Source organism: Papio anubis, chromosome 3 (assembly GCF_008728515.1).
Source record: "Papio anubis isolate 15944 chromosome 3, Panubis1.0, whole genome shotgun sequence".
NCBI lineage: Eukaryota > Metazoa > Chordata > Mammalia > Primates > Cercopithecidae > Papio > Papio anubis.
The window spans coordinates 4,182,871-4,195,869 of NC_044978.1; the positions used below are offsets into that span (position 1 = coordinate 4,182,871).

General features: G+C 37.8%; 1 protein-coding gene across 50 annotated transcripts in view; it reads left to right on the plus strand.

The window, feature by feature from the left end:
- Positions 1-12,999, plus strand: part of SORBS2 (sorbin and SH3 domain containing 2) — a 371,761-nt gene that overhangs the window by 315,199 nt on the left and 43,563 nt on the right. For 29 of the 50 annotated variants that reach the window (XM_021938999.2, XM_021939004.2, XM_017959270.3 and 26 more), the window contains 4 exons: positions 3,680-3,838; positions 4,549-4,632; positions 7,590-7,646; positions 12,369-12,418. In XM_021938999.2, coding sequence (XP_021794691.2) covers positions 3,680-3,838; positions 4,549-4,632; positions 7,590-7,646; positions 12,369-12,418 — 350 coding nt within the window. The remainder of the gene's footprint in view (positions 1-3,679; positions 3,839-4,548; positions 4,633-7,589; positions 7,647-12,368; positions 12,419-12,999) is intronic. The other 21 variants (XM_021939011.2, XM_021939024.2, XM_021939029.2 and 18 more) reach the window with 4 other exon arrangements.

Genomic DNA, 12,999 nt, shown 5'->3' on the forward strand with positions numbered 1-12,999 from the left:
ATGTTCTTTAACAGGGAAAGTAAAAGTGAGTGCACTTTTTTGAAGCTCATAAATACTCATGTGACTGTAAATTTAGAAAGGTTAATTAATTGGGCCTAATGTTTGATCTGGAAAAGTACTTAGCAGCGGTCACCAGGAATTTGCCTTGAACGGACTCGAACTGCAAATCAGAACCGTATTTCCACAATTTAATTTTTCCATGAGACAATTATAAAAACTCTCCTGGGATTATATTACTAAAACCTTTACATCCCATTACATTGGATATGTTTGTAGGTGATTAATGTTAAATTAAAAAAAAAAATCAATAAAGTATTTGTTTAGGACCTCTGTATGCTTGATAAAGTAAAAAAAAAATGAAAGTAAAAAAATATGAAAATGTGACCTTACCCTACAATAACTAAACCTGAACACGATAAAAGCAGAAGAAAATAATCATTGAAAACACCGTGCCGAGTTGAAATGCAATTTAAACCCTTAGTGAGCTTAAGCTTCTTTATCAATAAAGATTGTCAGTCAATACTTAAACTGTAAAAATTTAAGGAGTTTCATCTGATGACCGTTAAGAATTATCCCAACTGATAATGTATATAGCATTTATTGTGAAACCACAATAAATATAAAACATGGTAGTCGATGTCATTAAAGCTTAAAATGGAATGAGCATAATTTTCAAAAACGAAATAGCACCAACACTTCTTTTGTATAGAACAACGTACAGAAAGCATATGCCTCACTGAGAATACTTAGTGGAATTTCTATAACCACAAAAACAATTGAATGTTTTTAATTGTAGAAAACACTAAAATTTTTAAAGTTGTTCACCCTTGGTAGCTTTAAAGTAAGGATCACGTGTGATTTATAGTTGTAGTTTTTCTTAAACACATCCTCTTGCACCGACGACACAAAGTTAGCTTTAAATGGAGGTCTGCTGGTGTTTTTTTTTTTTTTTTTTTTTTATGAAAAGAAACCAAAAAAAAAAAAAAATCACACCAAGGTTGGAAAGATGCATATCAGTATCTTTGCTCTTTTGTCTTTTCTGAGCAATTAGAGTGAACCATAATCATACTTCCTAAATGAGTCTCTGAGTGTTAATATTAGTGCTGTACTCAAAGGCAGGTCCATGTTCCGCATGGAAAGCGTTAAATCACTGAGATTAGTGATTTGTGTGAATATCCATCTGTTGACTGACCATCTGTATGTGTGTCACTGACTGTTGTGAGGCTTCCGCGTTCCTTAGCAGTGCCTCCATAGGACATTTAATTATTGCATGATAAAAGATTCAATAGGTTAACCACAGCAAAGACAAAATTCTAGTTCTGCCACTAACACTTCCTTTAACACAACTCTGCTCAAACATGTGCCTTTCATTGCCTTCCATAGTTATTGATAATTCCCAGCTGTCATTGTTTTGGGCGTTTTCTCTGCTAATTTCTATTGGCATGCATTCTAGATAGTTGCCCATTGTAACTATAAATTGGCTTATTAAATCAACAAAAGCATAATTAATGGAAAACTGCCATTCTAAGGTATGATGCAAAATGGAGGATATTCTGTTTCCTTTTCCATATTCTATCATAGAGATGCATTACTATAAATCAGGACTTGGTATATCCATTTGTTATATATTTTCTTAAGGTGGGAGTCAAAGTTACACAGCTAACAAGTCGTATTCATTTAGTAAATCGGCTGCCCTCTGCTGTTCATAATGTTTCTTAAACAGATTCCTTTCCTCTAAGAGAAGTTTCTATCTCCCCTTAGCAAAACAAAATACTATTCTTGAAAGCAGAAGTTATAATAATCAATTAATAATATCACTGAGTGTGTAACATTAGGAACTATGATGTTTAAAAGAATCAGAGGTTAGTTTTCCTGTAGAAGAAATAGTATGTCTCTATAAACAGAAGAGAAATTACTGGAAATTCTCTCTACTGTCAGTTTCCCTAAAAACCAGCTCCAGTAAAACCATTTCATAAAATAATTATGCATCTATAATGATCTAAATAATAATTGGAGAAAAATAGTACTTTATTGACATTAAAATCTCAATACTATTGCAACTATTGAATCAAATGTAAATTGAATTAAATTTTTAAATTCAACAGAAAATAGCAAATTGATTACTAGAGTATTTTGTCTCTAACAATTTCACTATTACTTCTGAGGTGTAAACCAAATATAATACTGACGTAAATAAGGAAAAATAGCTCAAGATTTCTAGGCATTTCCCATGTCTAATAGTAGGATATTCTCTCTGAATTTATTTATTACAAAATTAACATTATGACAATAAAGCAAAATAATATTTCAAAGAAAGAAAAAACAAACAGTCTCAATATCAGAACACCATTGTAGTCTTTTGTGTATGTGTGACTTTCTTGACTGTGTTCATGCAGAGACAAGCTTTGTAATACCATTGTAACTACTGTACAAGTGCCTGGTTAGATTCGGTTTTTACTGCTTGGTATCTCACTGTGAGCATTTCCCAGGAACACTACACAGTCTTTATAATTATGATCACTACATCTTTTGGATAACTTAGGCTTTTGCACTATTTTGTCATGATGCCTCAAACGTTTCTATCATTGTCTGTAATAACTATTGTAATCTTCTATTATAAAATATTGAAACAAAGTCACATCACTAAAAACACTGTGAGTATAATTTATTATTAAGTGTAGACTGTGTATCATTAGCAAAACTTGTAAATGCAACGAGTCAATAAAACAGTAGAACAATGTCAAAATCATGGCTTTTGTTGGAATATGGAACATTTCAAGCTCCCAGCACTGTGAAGGTTACATAGCGTTTCTTTCATAACCAAGATGTTGCTACTTAATTTAAGTCCCTGAGTTCCTTTAAGAATTGTAAGCAAATGATACTGAATTGCTCTGAGGCAGTGAGCACTGACTAGACCTCCTGGAATATGTCTTGGTAGTCACAGCTCCTCTCCTAGCCAGAGTCAGTGGCTTTTAGGGAACCATATAATTTTTCTTAGAATTTTTTTTTCTGACTTAAGATACTGTACACTCTTCAGTTTTACCACATTTAATTAGTGTCATATAGTAATTATCAAAGAAGTAATAACTTGCATATAGTACTTTAAGCACTTAGACAATATAAAATCAGCAGCCTGAATCAATCTAGTCAGGCGTGTATTATTTGAAAATATTAAGGATATTGCTAGTAAACACACTACATCTGTTTTCTATTACTGAAATAATTGTATTTTCTCCAACTGTTTATATTAACACTCCTAGTTTTTTCATCTTAAAAACAACATTCAGAAGCCTCTGAAGGGAAGCAAGTCAATTATAAAATGGGCTTTTTCTCTAAATTAGAACATCAAGGAAACCAAGATGGGATTTTATCCCAAGTTCCCTCCCCTGCCCCGCCATCCACGGTATTGTGAAAAACCAGATCCCCTTCTCAGCTCGAAGTAGGCAGCCGGGAGGTGAATCTTGGGCATCTTCCTCCACATTCCGAGGCTCCTGGTGGGCAGCGCTTCGCCGTGGCCGGGATCGCCCCCGGGGTGCCTGGGTCCCTAAGGACGCTTCGCGCTCCGGCGCGCGCTCCCCTCCCGGCCTAACGCAGGCACCGCGCGCGGCCAGGGTGTCCCCGCGGTTCCGCCCAGAGCCTCCATCTAATGAACCAGTTTCTGCACCCCTCTTTCTTGCAGCCCCCTCTCCCAACAACTCCGACACCTGTTCCAAGGGAACCTGGCCGGAAGCCTCTTTCTAGCTCCCGCCTCGGAGAAGTCACTGGTAGCCCCTCCCCTCCGCCCCGGAGTGGCGCCCCCACACCAAGCTCGCGCGCCCCGGCTCTGTCTCCCACCCGGGTGAGCTCCTCCCTTCCTTACCTTTCTTAATGCCCGGCAGACGTGCAGGTGCAGCCCTCGCTTGCTCAGAGCCTGGCGACTCCCACTACCCCGGGCCCCGCTCGCACCCACCCAGGCCCCAGAATCTTCTCATCCACAGGGCCCTGAGAGCCCCCCAACGCCCTGTCCCGCTCCCCCAGCTCGCCTCTCTCCCCACCCCTCCCACACCCTTCCCCATCCCAGGCTTTCCACCTGCCTGCCCCCAGTGAATTGTCTGCAGACTGCAGGCTTCCATGCTGGGACTGCTGGCCACCAACGAGGGCAGGGGCGACGAAGTGACTCGCCCAAAAGAGCTCCTTGGTGACTGGGTTGAGCCTATTCCAAACATCAGGCGTGCCAGCCAGACCCAGGCTCGCTGCGTAGAGCGAGGTCCATAGCTCATGCCTCAGGCACAAGTGGATCAACTCGAGCAAGGGTTGTCCACCACTTCTGCCAATTAGAAACGATGGAGAGAGGAAAGAACTAGGGGCCCACTGCCATGGAGCTCGCCTTCACATCCTCATGTTACTTGTTTTACTTTACTTCCTCCGTTCTCTCCTGCTGAGGTTCGTGGGGTGAGAGGTGATGCATGTTTGCGTGTGAATGCGCGCGTGTTTTTTCGTGCCACACAGCGTTTCCCTCACTTTGCTCAGTGTGCCTTTTCCTTCCCTTTTCCTTCACATCTGCTCTAGACTGATCGCATAAATCCAGATGACATAGATTTAGAAAATGAGCCCTGGTATAAATTCTTTTCAGAACTGGAGTTTGGACGCCCGGTAAGTGAGGCTAGACTATTAATATAAGAAAACTAGGCGTATACTGTTTGATTTCTAAAATACCATTATCAGGAGACGTGGGTGTCATTCAGAGAATGAAGGCCGAATGCATAACGTATACACAAATTTGGTACAGCGGAGTCCAGGTTCATTTCTGTACCAAATGGTTAAATGTGTTCAGACATTTCCTGTATGGTTTGTAGTCATTCGTTAGGTCTTTATATCTAATTCATTGCAAGTTCAAAATGTTGAGGTAGTTTCTGTGCTGAAATATTCAGGCAATTATTACAACTTTATAGAAGATTTGTATTTGTTTACAGTCTATTTGGTCTAGTTCAAGCGGAAGAGCACCTTGACGTTGAGAGGCCTGTTTGCTGAGCAAACGTCAGGCACCTGGAGAGTGCGGAGTTCTGTCTTCCCTATCTCCTCGAGGCCTCCTGATGTCCACCAATAAGAAGAAAATGCGGACTGGAGGGGTTAAGTAATGTGCCCCAAATAGCAAATGGCAGAGTAATAAGTTAAACGCAGAGGCTGTTAAAGAAAAATGAAACTCTCTGGGCAGTTTTCAGTGTAATATACTGCCAGAGTAATCCCGCTATAAAATACAGTCACGTGTTGCTTAAGGATGTGGACGGGTTCTGAGAAATGTGTCATCAGGTGAACTTGCCATTGTGTGAACATCGTAGAGTACTTACACAAACCCAGATGCTGCAGCCTGCTACACTCCTAGGCTGTGTGGTGTGACCCGTTGCTCCTGGGCCACAAACCTGTACAGCAGGTTACTGCACTCCATACTGTGGGCAACTGTAATGCAGTGGTAGGTATTTGTGTACCTAAGAAAATCTAAACATAGAAAAGGTAAAAATACAGTCTTACAATCCCACCGGACCACCGTCGTATATGGGGTGCATCGTTGACGGAAACGTCGTTATGCAACACATGACTGTACCTAGTTTACCACTAGGGATATAAGGAAAGAAAACACTCAGGAAGCCCTGTGGATTTTGATTTCCAGACTTGCTAGTGAAAGGCATCACAACTTCTCTAATCCCCAGACTCCCACCAGAGGAAGCCCCGAGGCTGGGCCTTATTGCTTAGTCTTTTGGGGGTAAGAAGTCAACACGAGGCCAGGTGCGGTGGCTCACGCCTGTAATCCCAGCACCTTGGGAGGCCGAGGCCGGCGGATCACGAAGTCAGGAGATCGAGACCATCCTGGCTAACATGGTGAAACCCCTGTCTCTACTAAAAATACAAAAATTAGTTGGCTGTGGTGGCGGGCGCCTGTAGTCCCAGCTACTTGGGAGACTGAGGCAGGCGAATCACTTCAACCTGGGAGGCAGAGGTTGCAGTGAGCTGAGATTGTGCCACTGCACTCCAGCCTTGGTGACAGAGTGAAACTCTGTCTCAAATAAAAAAAGAGTCGGCCAGGCGTGGTGGCTCACGCCTGTAATCCCAGCACTTTGGGAGGCCAAGGCGGGCAGATCATGAGGTCAGGAGATCGAGACCATCCTGGCTAACACGGTGAAACCCCGTCTCTACTAAAAATACAAAAAATTAGCCAGGCATGGTGGCGGGTGCCTGTAGTCCCAGCTACTTGGGAGGCTGAGGCAGGAGAATGGTGTGAACCCAGGAGGCAGAGCTTGCAGTGAGCCAAGATCTCGCCACTGCACTCCAGCCTGGGCGACACAGCAAGACTCCGTCTCAAAAAAAAAAAAAAAGAAAAGAAAAAGGAGTCAACTCAAGGTTCAGCTAACAACTTCCCTGATTAGGAACTGTATCCACCAATAGCAGTGCATTTGATGTGTGTCAGTTACACATGTTTTTATGCATTTTAGACTCTAAGATACCAGTTACACTGATGTTTTTTTTAGAAAACAGGATATAACCATTTCTATACCATATGCTGATTTTATATACTTGTATATTGACCATATATGGTTTACTGATTGGTGATGGTAGTCTCTTTTGTCCGTTAAACTGCAAAGGAGACTTGGTTAGACTCAAGGTAGCTTATTGAACTGAATCAAAAGTGACTGTAAATGAATACAAACCAAAGAACTTTTCCTACATTATTATCTCATAGGAGAAATGTTTTCTCTCACTTTTTCTCATTTGTATCTTAGTGTGAATGTAAATGTATTTTATTTCAGGGAAAAACATTCTCTAGCTTTATTTTATATGTATTGTTGCTGTTGGTTAGAAAGTTTATGTGGACGGCCAGGCGTGGTGGCTCACACCTGTAATCCCAGCACTTTGGGAGGCTGAGGCAGGAGGATCACTTGAGGTCAGGAGTTTGAGACCAGCCTGGCCAACATGGTGAAACCCCTTCTCTACTAAAAATACAAAAATTAGCTGGGCATGGTGGCACACGCCTGTAATCCCAGCTACTCAGGAGGCTGAGGTGGGAGAATCACTTGAACCCAGGTGGCAGAGGTTACAGTGAGCTGAGACAGTGCCACTACACTTCGGCCTGGGTGACAGAGTGAAACCCTGTCTCAAAAAAATAAAATAAAATAAAAAATTTAAAAAAGAAAGCTTATAGGGACTATTCCGTACTGAGCCTAAATTATCAGCATTTTCCATAATCATTTTCAGCCACACATGGAAACTCACCAGCATGCTATCCACTTGCTCCTTTAATGTTTCTTTAATATACCTTGCATTCCTCTGTGGCCAGAGACTAGGAGTGCTAATTAAATTTGACAAAATGAGTTTATAAATATACTAATTGAACACTAGCGAATTTTCCCAGTGCTTGAGAATATTTGCAAACGTTGCACACTTCCTCCCAGCTGCCCCGATTTTGCTCCATTCATGTCATTCTGTTTGTGTAGCTGGTGCTGTCAACACTCAATTTCTAACTGTTGTCACCTTTTCCACATGTTCATTCCTTGCTGCCATTGACTCTCCTCCATTCCATCCCTACACTTCTGCTTCTATGGTGCATCTACACCCAGCCTCCTAAAAAGCCTCTGGACTATGTTCAAGATCATTCTTCTGGTGTTTTCAATGAGGTAAAAACACGTTATTCTCTCTTTTTCAGATATCTCCTTTAGAGGCTGTGACTGTGATTCCGCACATCTGTGTTTTACAATTCTCTGTAATGTCTAAGCTATTTTTGAAAAAAAAAAATCTATCTTTGCATCATTATGTTGCATTCAGTATCATTGCCTGGACATTAATTATACCAGAGTTGTTGGCTATACCTGGACTCTGGGTGAAGAATCATTCCAACCACAACTGCTAGTTATACTATCCTATGTAGTTCTGGTATTCAGCAGTGTGAAAATAAAAAATCAAAAGTATTAGTCTTAGTGCATATATTAACCACCTGTTTTTATTAGACAGAGTAAAATACTACTAGAAGGCTTCTTAGAACCATTCTATTATAATGCTTGGAGTGTGGATAATCAGATGCCTATGTCCCACATATTTCTAAAATTTATTGTTATTCTTTCATTTTTCTAAATACAACTTATAGATTGTATTATCAGTCAAGAATAGGGCTGGCAAATACCTGGAAATTGTGTATCACAACTTACCAGTTTCATACCCATGACAGACATTATTACTCCTTCTCAACACTGTGATCCAGGAAGCCACTATAACAAATTATCACTGGCATATAAAATGAAATGCATTTGCAATCTCTACTTAAGAGCCTATAATAATCAACTAGGTGAAAAATTTATGGCAGCCAATGTACATTTTTATTTGAATCAGAGTTTTATTTGAAAAAGAGCATGAAATAGGCAGAAATGATCCAGAGTCAAAAGCTTGTTACCCTGCTGTCTGCGAAGAAAAGCAGAAAATTACTTTAGGAAGTAGACAAATGACTCATTAGAAGACATAAGCAGAAATGGCACTGTTTTGGTAGCCATCAGCTATATAAAAGCCTCCTTGCAAGGAACTCTTAGAAGCAACTAGCATGGGAACAAAGTAAATAAACTGTTTTTTGCACAGTAGTTGCTCTGTGGTCTTAAGTGAATACTATAACACAATAAATATCTTATTTTCATTAAAAGTCTTAAATATGTGCAACTGGAAAACAAAACTAGTAGAACATTTATGTTGTAGGAGGTACTACTGACACATAGTGGTGACCACTGGAATTGCAGGTATAGAGTCTCAAGGAAATATGCAAATTTCTAGAGTCTCAATTTGCAATTTCAAATTATTTACGCTGTGGTAAACATCAGAGTGTGTGTTAAAACTGAGAAGTGATCAAAATATTTATATATTAAATAAAAAGTAAAATAGAGTAATCAGGAACATTCTGGGTTATTTAATTCAGCCATTTCTAAAGGCTTACATTTTATAGCCAGGCAGGCAGGCATGTAATCTGAAGAAAATCAAATAAAACAAGGGGTTATATTCTGTATGTTATGTTACCTTAATATCTGCAGAAAGAGTCTCATTTCAACATATGAGCAACCCAAGAATTTATTTTGAAATTCAATGTGGTCAGATATTTTTCTCAGATATTTCTAGGGTGTTTTTAAGGTAGTTGGTTCATAAATAACTGAAATGGAATTTAGAGTGCATCATGTCCAACTCACTCATTTTTCAGTTAAAAAAAAATTAGAGTGCAATAATTTTAAGAAGTAAGTCCAAAATCACATGGTAAGATAGTGACGGAAAAACATATATATATCTCTTAACCTTCATTTCAGTGCTATTTCCTGTATATCACACTTTTCAGCACTTCCAAGATATATATGTAGAGGATAAATCTTTTAAAAACAAATTACTTACTTAATATTATTTCTTGTTAACTATTGAATTTCTTTGAAAAGAGTTCTGATAATTAATATTACACAATAATTCTTGGGCATAGAAATAGTAGAAACTTAATTCTCTGCATTCTATCATGTGATGGTAGTGGCAAAAAAAAACACACAAAAAGCACTTTTCCAGTAGTTGACCTATTTGCCAGTTATCTCTGGGATTGAGAGGGAGTGTTGTATGATTCTAATAGCATATGTTAACTATGTTATTAATTTCACATTATAGTTTTTCAGAATGTAAGAAAATATATTCTCTTAAGGTTCTGGATTTTTAATAACCTTTTGTTATTAAACATTGCTGGTTAAAAAATGTAATTGATTAGACATTACCTTAGCTACCATTTATCAACTGCCTGGTATATTACCATGAGTAACATAGTTTTTAATCCATAACTGGAAAACTGGCATTAATGAAGAACAGTTACAGATATTTAAGCAAAATTTAATCTAATAGTTACTTAACAGAAAGAGTAATTCAGTATCTGTACTTCTCTAAATTGACCTTCTAAGTGTGTTAAAATAATGGTAATATGTAAATACTCAGTAGATCATAATTGCTAAAATTTGTAACCTCTTTTCTGGAGACAATTTTCATTTTGGGATGAGTACCCTTCTTACAATTATTGTACAAGTTTTTCTCTCAGTCATCAATCTAGATTTTTTACTGTTGTCTTATAATTTAATACTGAACTTTCTCTGAGTGTACATGAAACCACAAAACTGGTTTTAGTTTATTTTGAATGTAAAAACTAGTACAAGGAGAAATGGTAGTTTCTTAGCCTAACTCTGAAACACAATGAGTTCTTATACTATGTTTTATTTCACATTACAATGTTGTTTAGGCTCATTATAAGTTGACAGTTCAAGTTTTCTGATCAGGGTCAGGGTGTTCTCAGAGTGTTCTGAACTTGACACTTTTTGCTCATTAGCTGTGTGTAAGTGTGTCCCTTGAAAACCATGCTCTGCACAGACGCCAATGCTCTCAGGCTTGTTGGTGTTACTCTTGTACAAACAAGTAGAATTAATATTTCCTAATGGTAATACAACTATCTGATTTTATTTTTTTACTTGTTTGCTTTCTTTCATATTTAGTATCTATTTTTCTACCTTCCCAGTGTCTGATTCAGAGCTCAGCAAATTAAAATAATCATGTAAACATATCAGACTGGCAAACCAAACTTTTCTCCTAATTTTATATTTGTTGAGAACCTAGGAATCTAAATATTTTCTAGGAACTAAAAATATTAGAATCCACTTTTTCTGTCTGAAAGGAGGATGGGAATATTCTCATGCAGAGATGCGTTTGTTTCTAGGCAAGATTCCATTTTCATTTAGTAAGATAGAATTAAATTAAAATATTAGTTAATAGAAGCATAAGTTATGCAAAAGGGACCTTGTAAGACTGATATTCATACAGAATTGCAAAACTATACACTAATGTTTTAATTGATTAATTGGTGCTAATTTACCAATTAATAGAAAACTGAGTTATAGAAATAGTTTGTAAAGTGAGATTTGATTTCCACTAAGTAGATTTTTAGTACTTGATAAAATGTTTCTAGATGATAGCAACTTAAGACAACATTTGTCAAATCTTGCCTTTCTGGCTGACATTTTTAAGCTTTCATAGACAAATGTTTTTAAACTAGAATTCCAGTTCTTCAGCAAACCAAATTTTATCTGTGATGAATTGATCATCAAACATGACCAAAGCCAAAACTATCTATACTTGGCATACATCTCCCTATACTTCCTTTATACTTTTGTTTTGTTTTGTTTTTTGTTTTTGTTTTTGTTTTTTTTGAGACGGGGTTTCACTCTCATTGCCCAGGCTGGAGTGCAGTGGCGCGATCTCGACTCACCGCAACCTCCGCCTCCCAGATTCAAGCAATTCTCTTGCCGCTGCCTCCTGAGTAGCTGGGATTACAGGAATGTGTCACCACAGCTGGCTCACTTTTTGTATTTAGTAGAGACAGGGTTTCACCATGTTGGTCAGGCTGGTCTTGAACTCCTGACCACAGATGATCCACCCGCGTTGGCCTCCCAAAGTGCTGGGATTACAGGCATGAGCCACCACGCCCAGCCATCTCCCTATATTTTCTGCACATCATACCACAGTGTCACCTCAAACACTTGATAGCTCAGTGTCCTCTCTTGCCTTTTAGATATTTTAGCAATTATCCCAGTAGATGCCACGGAAAATAAAAAATTAATATTATCAGTTTTGCTTACTATCTATTTCAGTGTATTATTCAGAATGAAGGAAAAATTTTAAAGTGCACTTTTAAAAAGTCATATTTTGATTCTTTAGCTCATTTATTTTAAACTAACCCTGAACTTGCCGAATTGTAAAAGTGTGACTGTTTACCTGATTGAAGTACCAGGTACTTTAGTTTCTTCAAGTCAAACTCCATGGGTTTTATTTAAATGTCGTGTCTATGTTGACAGATGAATGCTGTCTTAAGTTCTGTTTATGTGTTACATTTTGAAGACAATACTTCATAACAACAATAACAAAGACTTTAAAATAAGGATTGAATGATGGCTGCAAATTTTTTTAAACATCAAACCATTCCTTTCTATAGGAAATTTCTATTTACAGTCAACAGGTAAGATTCTGAAGTTGAGGTTGTAGAATAACTTTAGCTCTTATTTCAGTGTTCCTGAGAAAATATTATTAATTTCCCCATGCAATGCTTGGGTTGCAGATAATTTGAGCTACACAGAGAACTACAGTGCATTATATCAGAAAAGAAAGCAGATAGGTCCAAAGTAGAAATCAGGTTGCATGATGTCCCTTTGGGAAGACATTTTTACAGTCATAATGAATGGTACTTTCAACCTCAATTTTTATAATATTCTTTTTAGGATACCTAATTTAATGTTGAAAAGTGAACAAAATTCTGCCACGGTAAAATTTTTCATGGGACTGTTATTCTATCTTAACAGGCCTCCTTGTATCAGTCGTCTATAGACAGAAGCCTGGAAAGACCCATGAGGTAAGAATCTCATTATGTTGTAGCAGAATATTCTATAACAGTGGTTTCTTTTTCAACAATAAAATTATTCAGTGAAGTAGTAATGAGTATTATGTATCACTCATTTTTATTTGAAGTACCATGCCTCATGAAGTCGTTTTATTTTGTTTCAGCATCATTTTATATGATCATTTCAAGAATTTCCAAAAAATTAATGAACTAATTATAAATTCCTTCATAGACCGAGATATCCTTCTCTTCCCTTACTCCCCTATACCCAGTTTTCTTTTCTTTAGATGGGAATTGTAAGTAACTAATTTTCAGTGTTGTTAAGTGGCCCTTATAATAATATGTTTGAAAAAAATTATAGATTAAAAATTGTTTTACGCATATTTGTTGATTATACTCTGACCACACAAATCAGAAATGCTTTTATTAATACTACCAATAAATGAACAAAACATATTCAATCCTAAGACAACACTATGGTTAAATACTAGTGTCCCCACTTTATCTCTGAGGAAGGTGACACCTAGGCTCAGTAACTTACCGAGTTTACACAGTTGGCAAGGAGAGAGAAAAAAAAAGAAATTGAGGCAAGA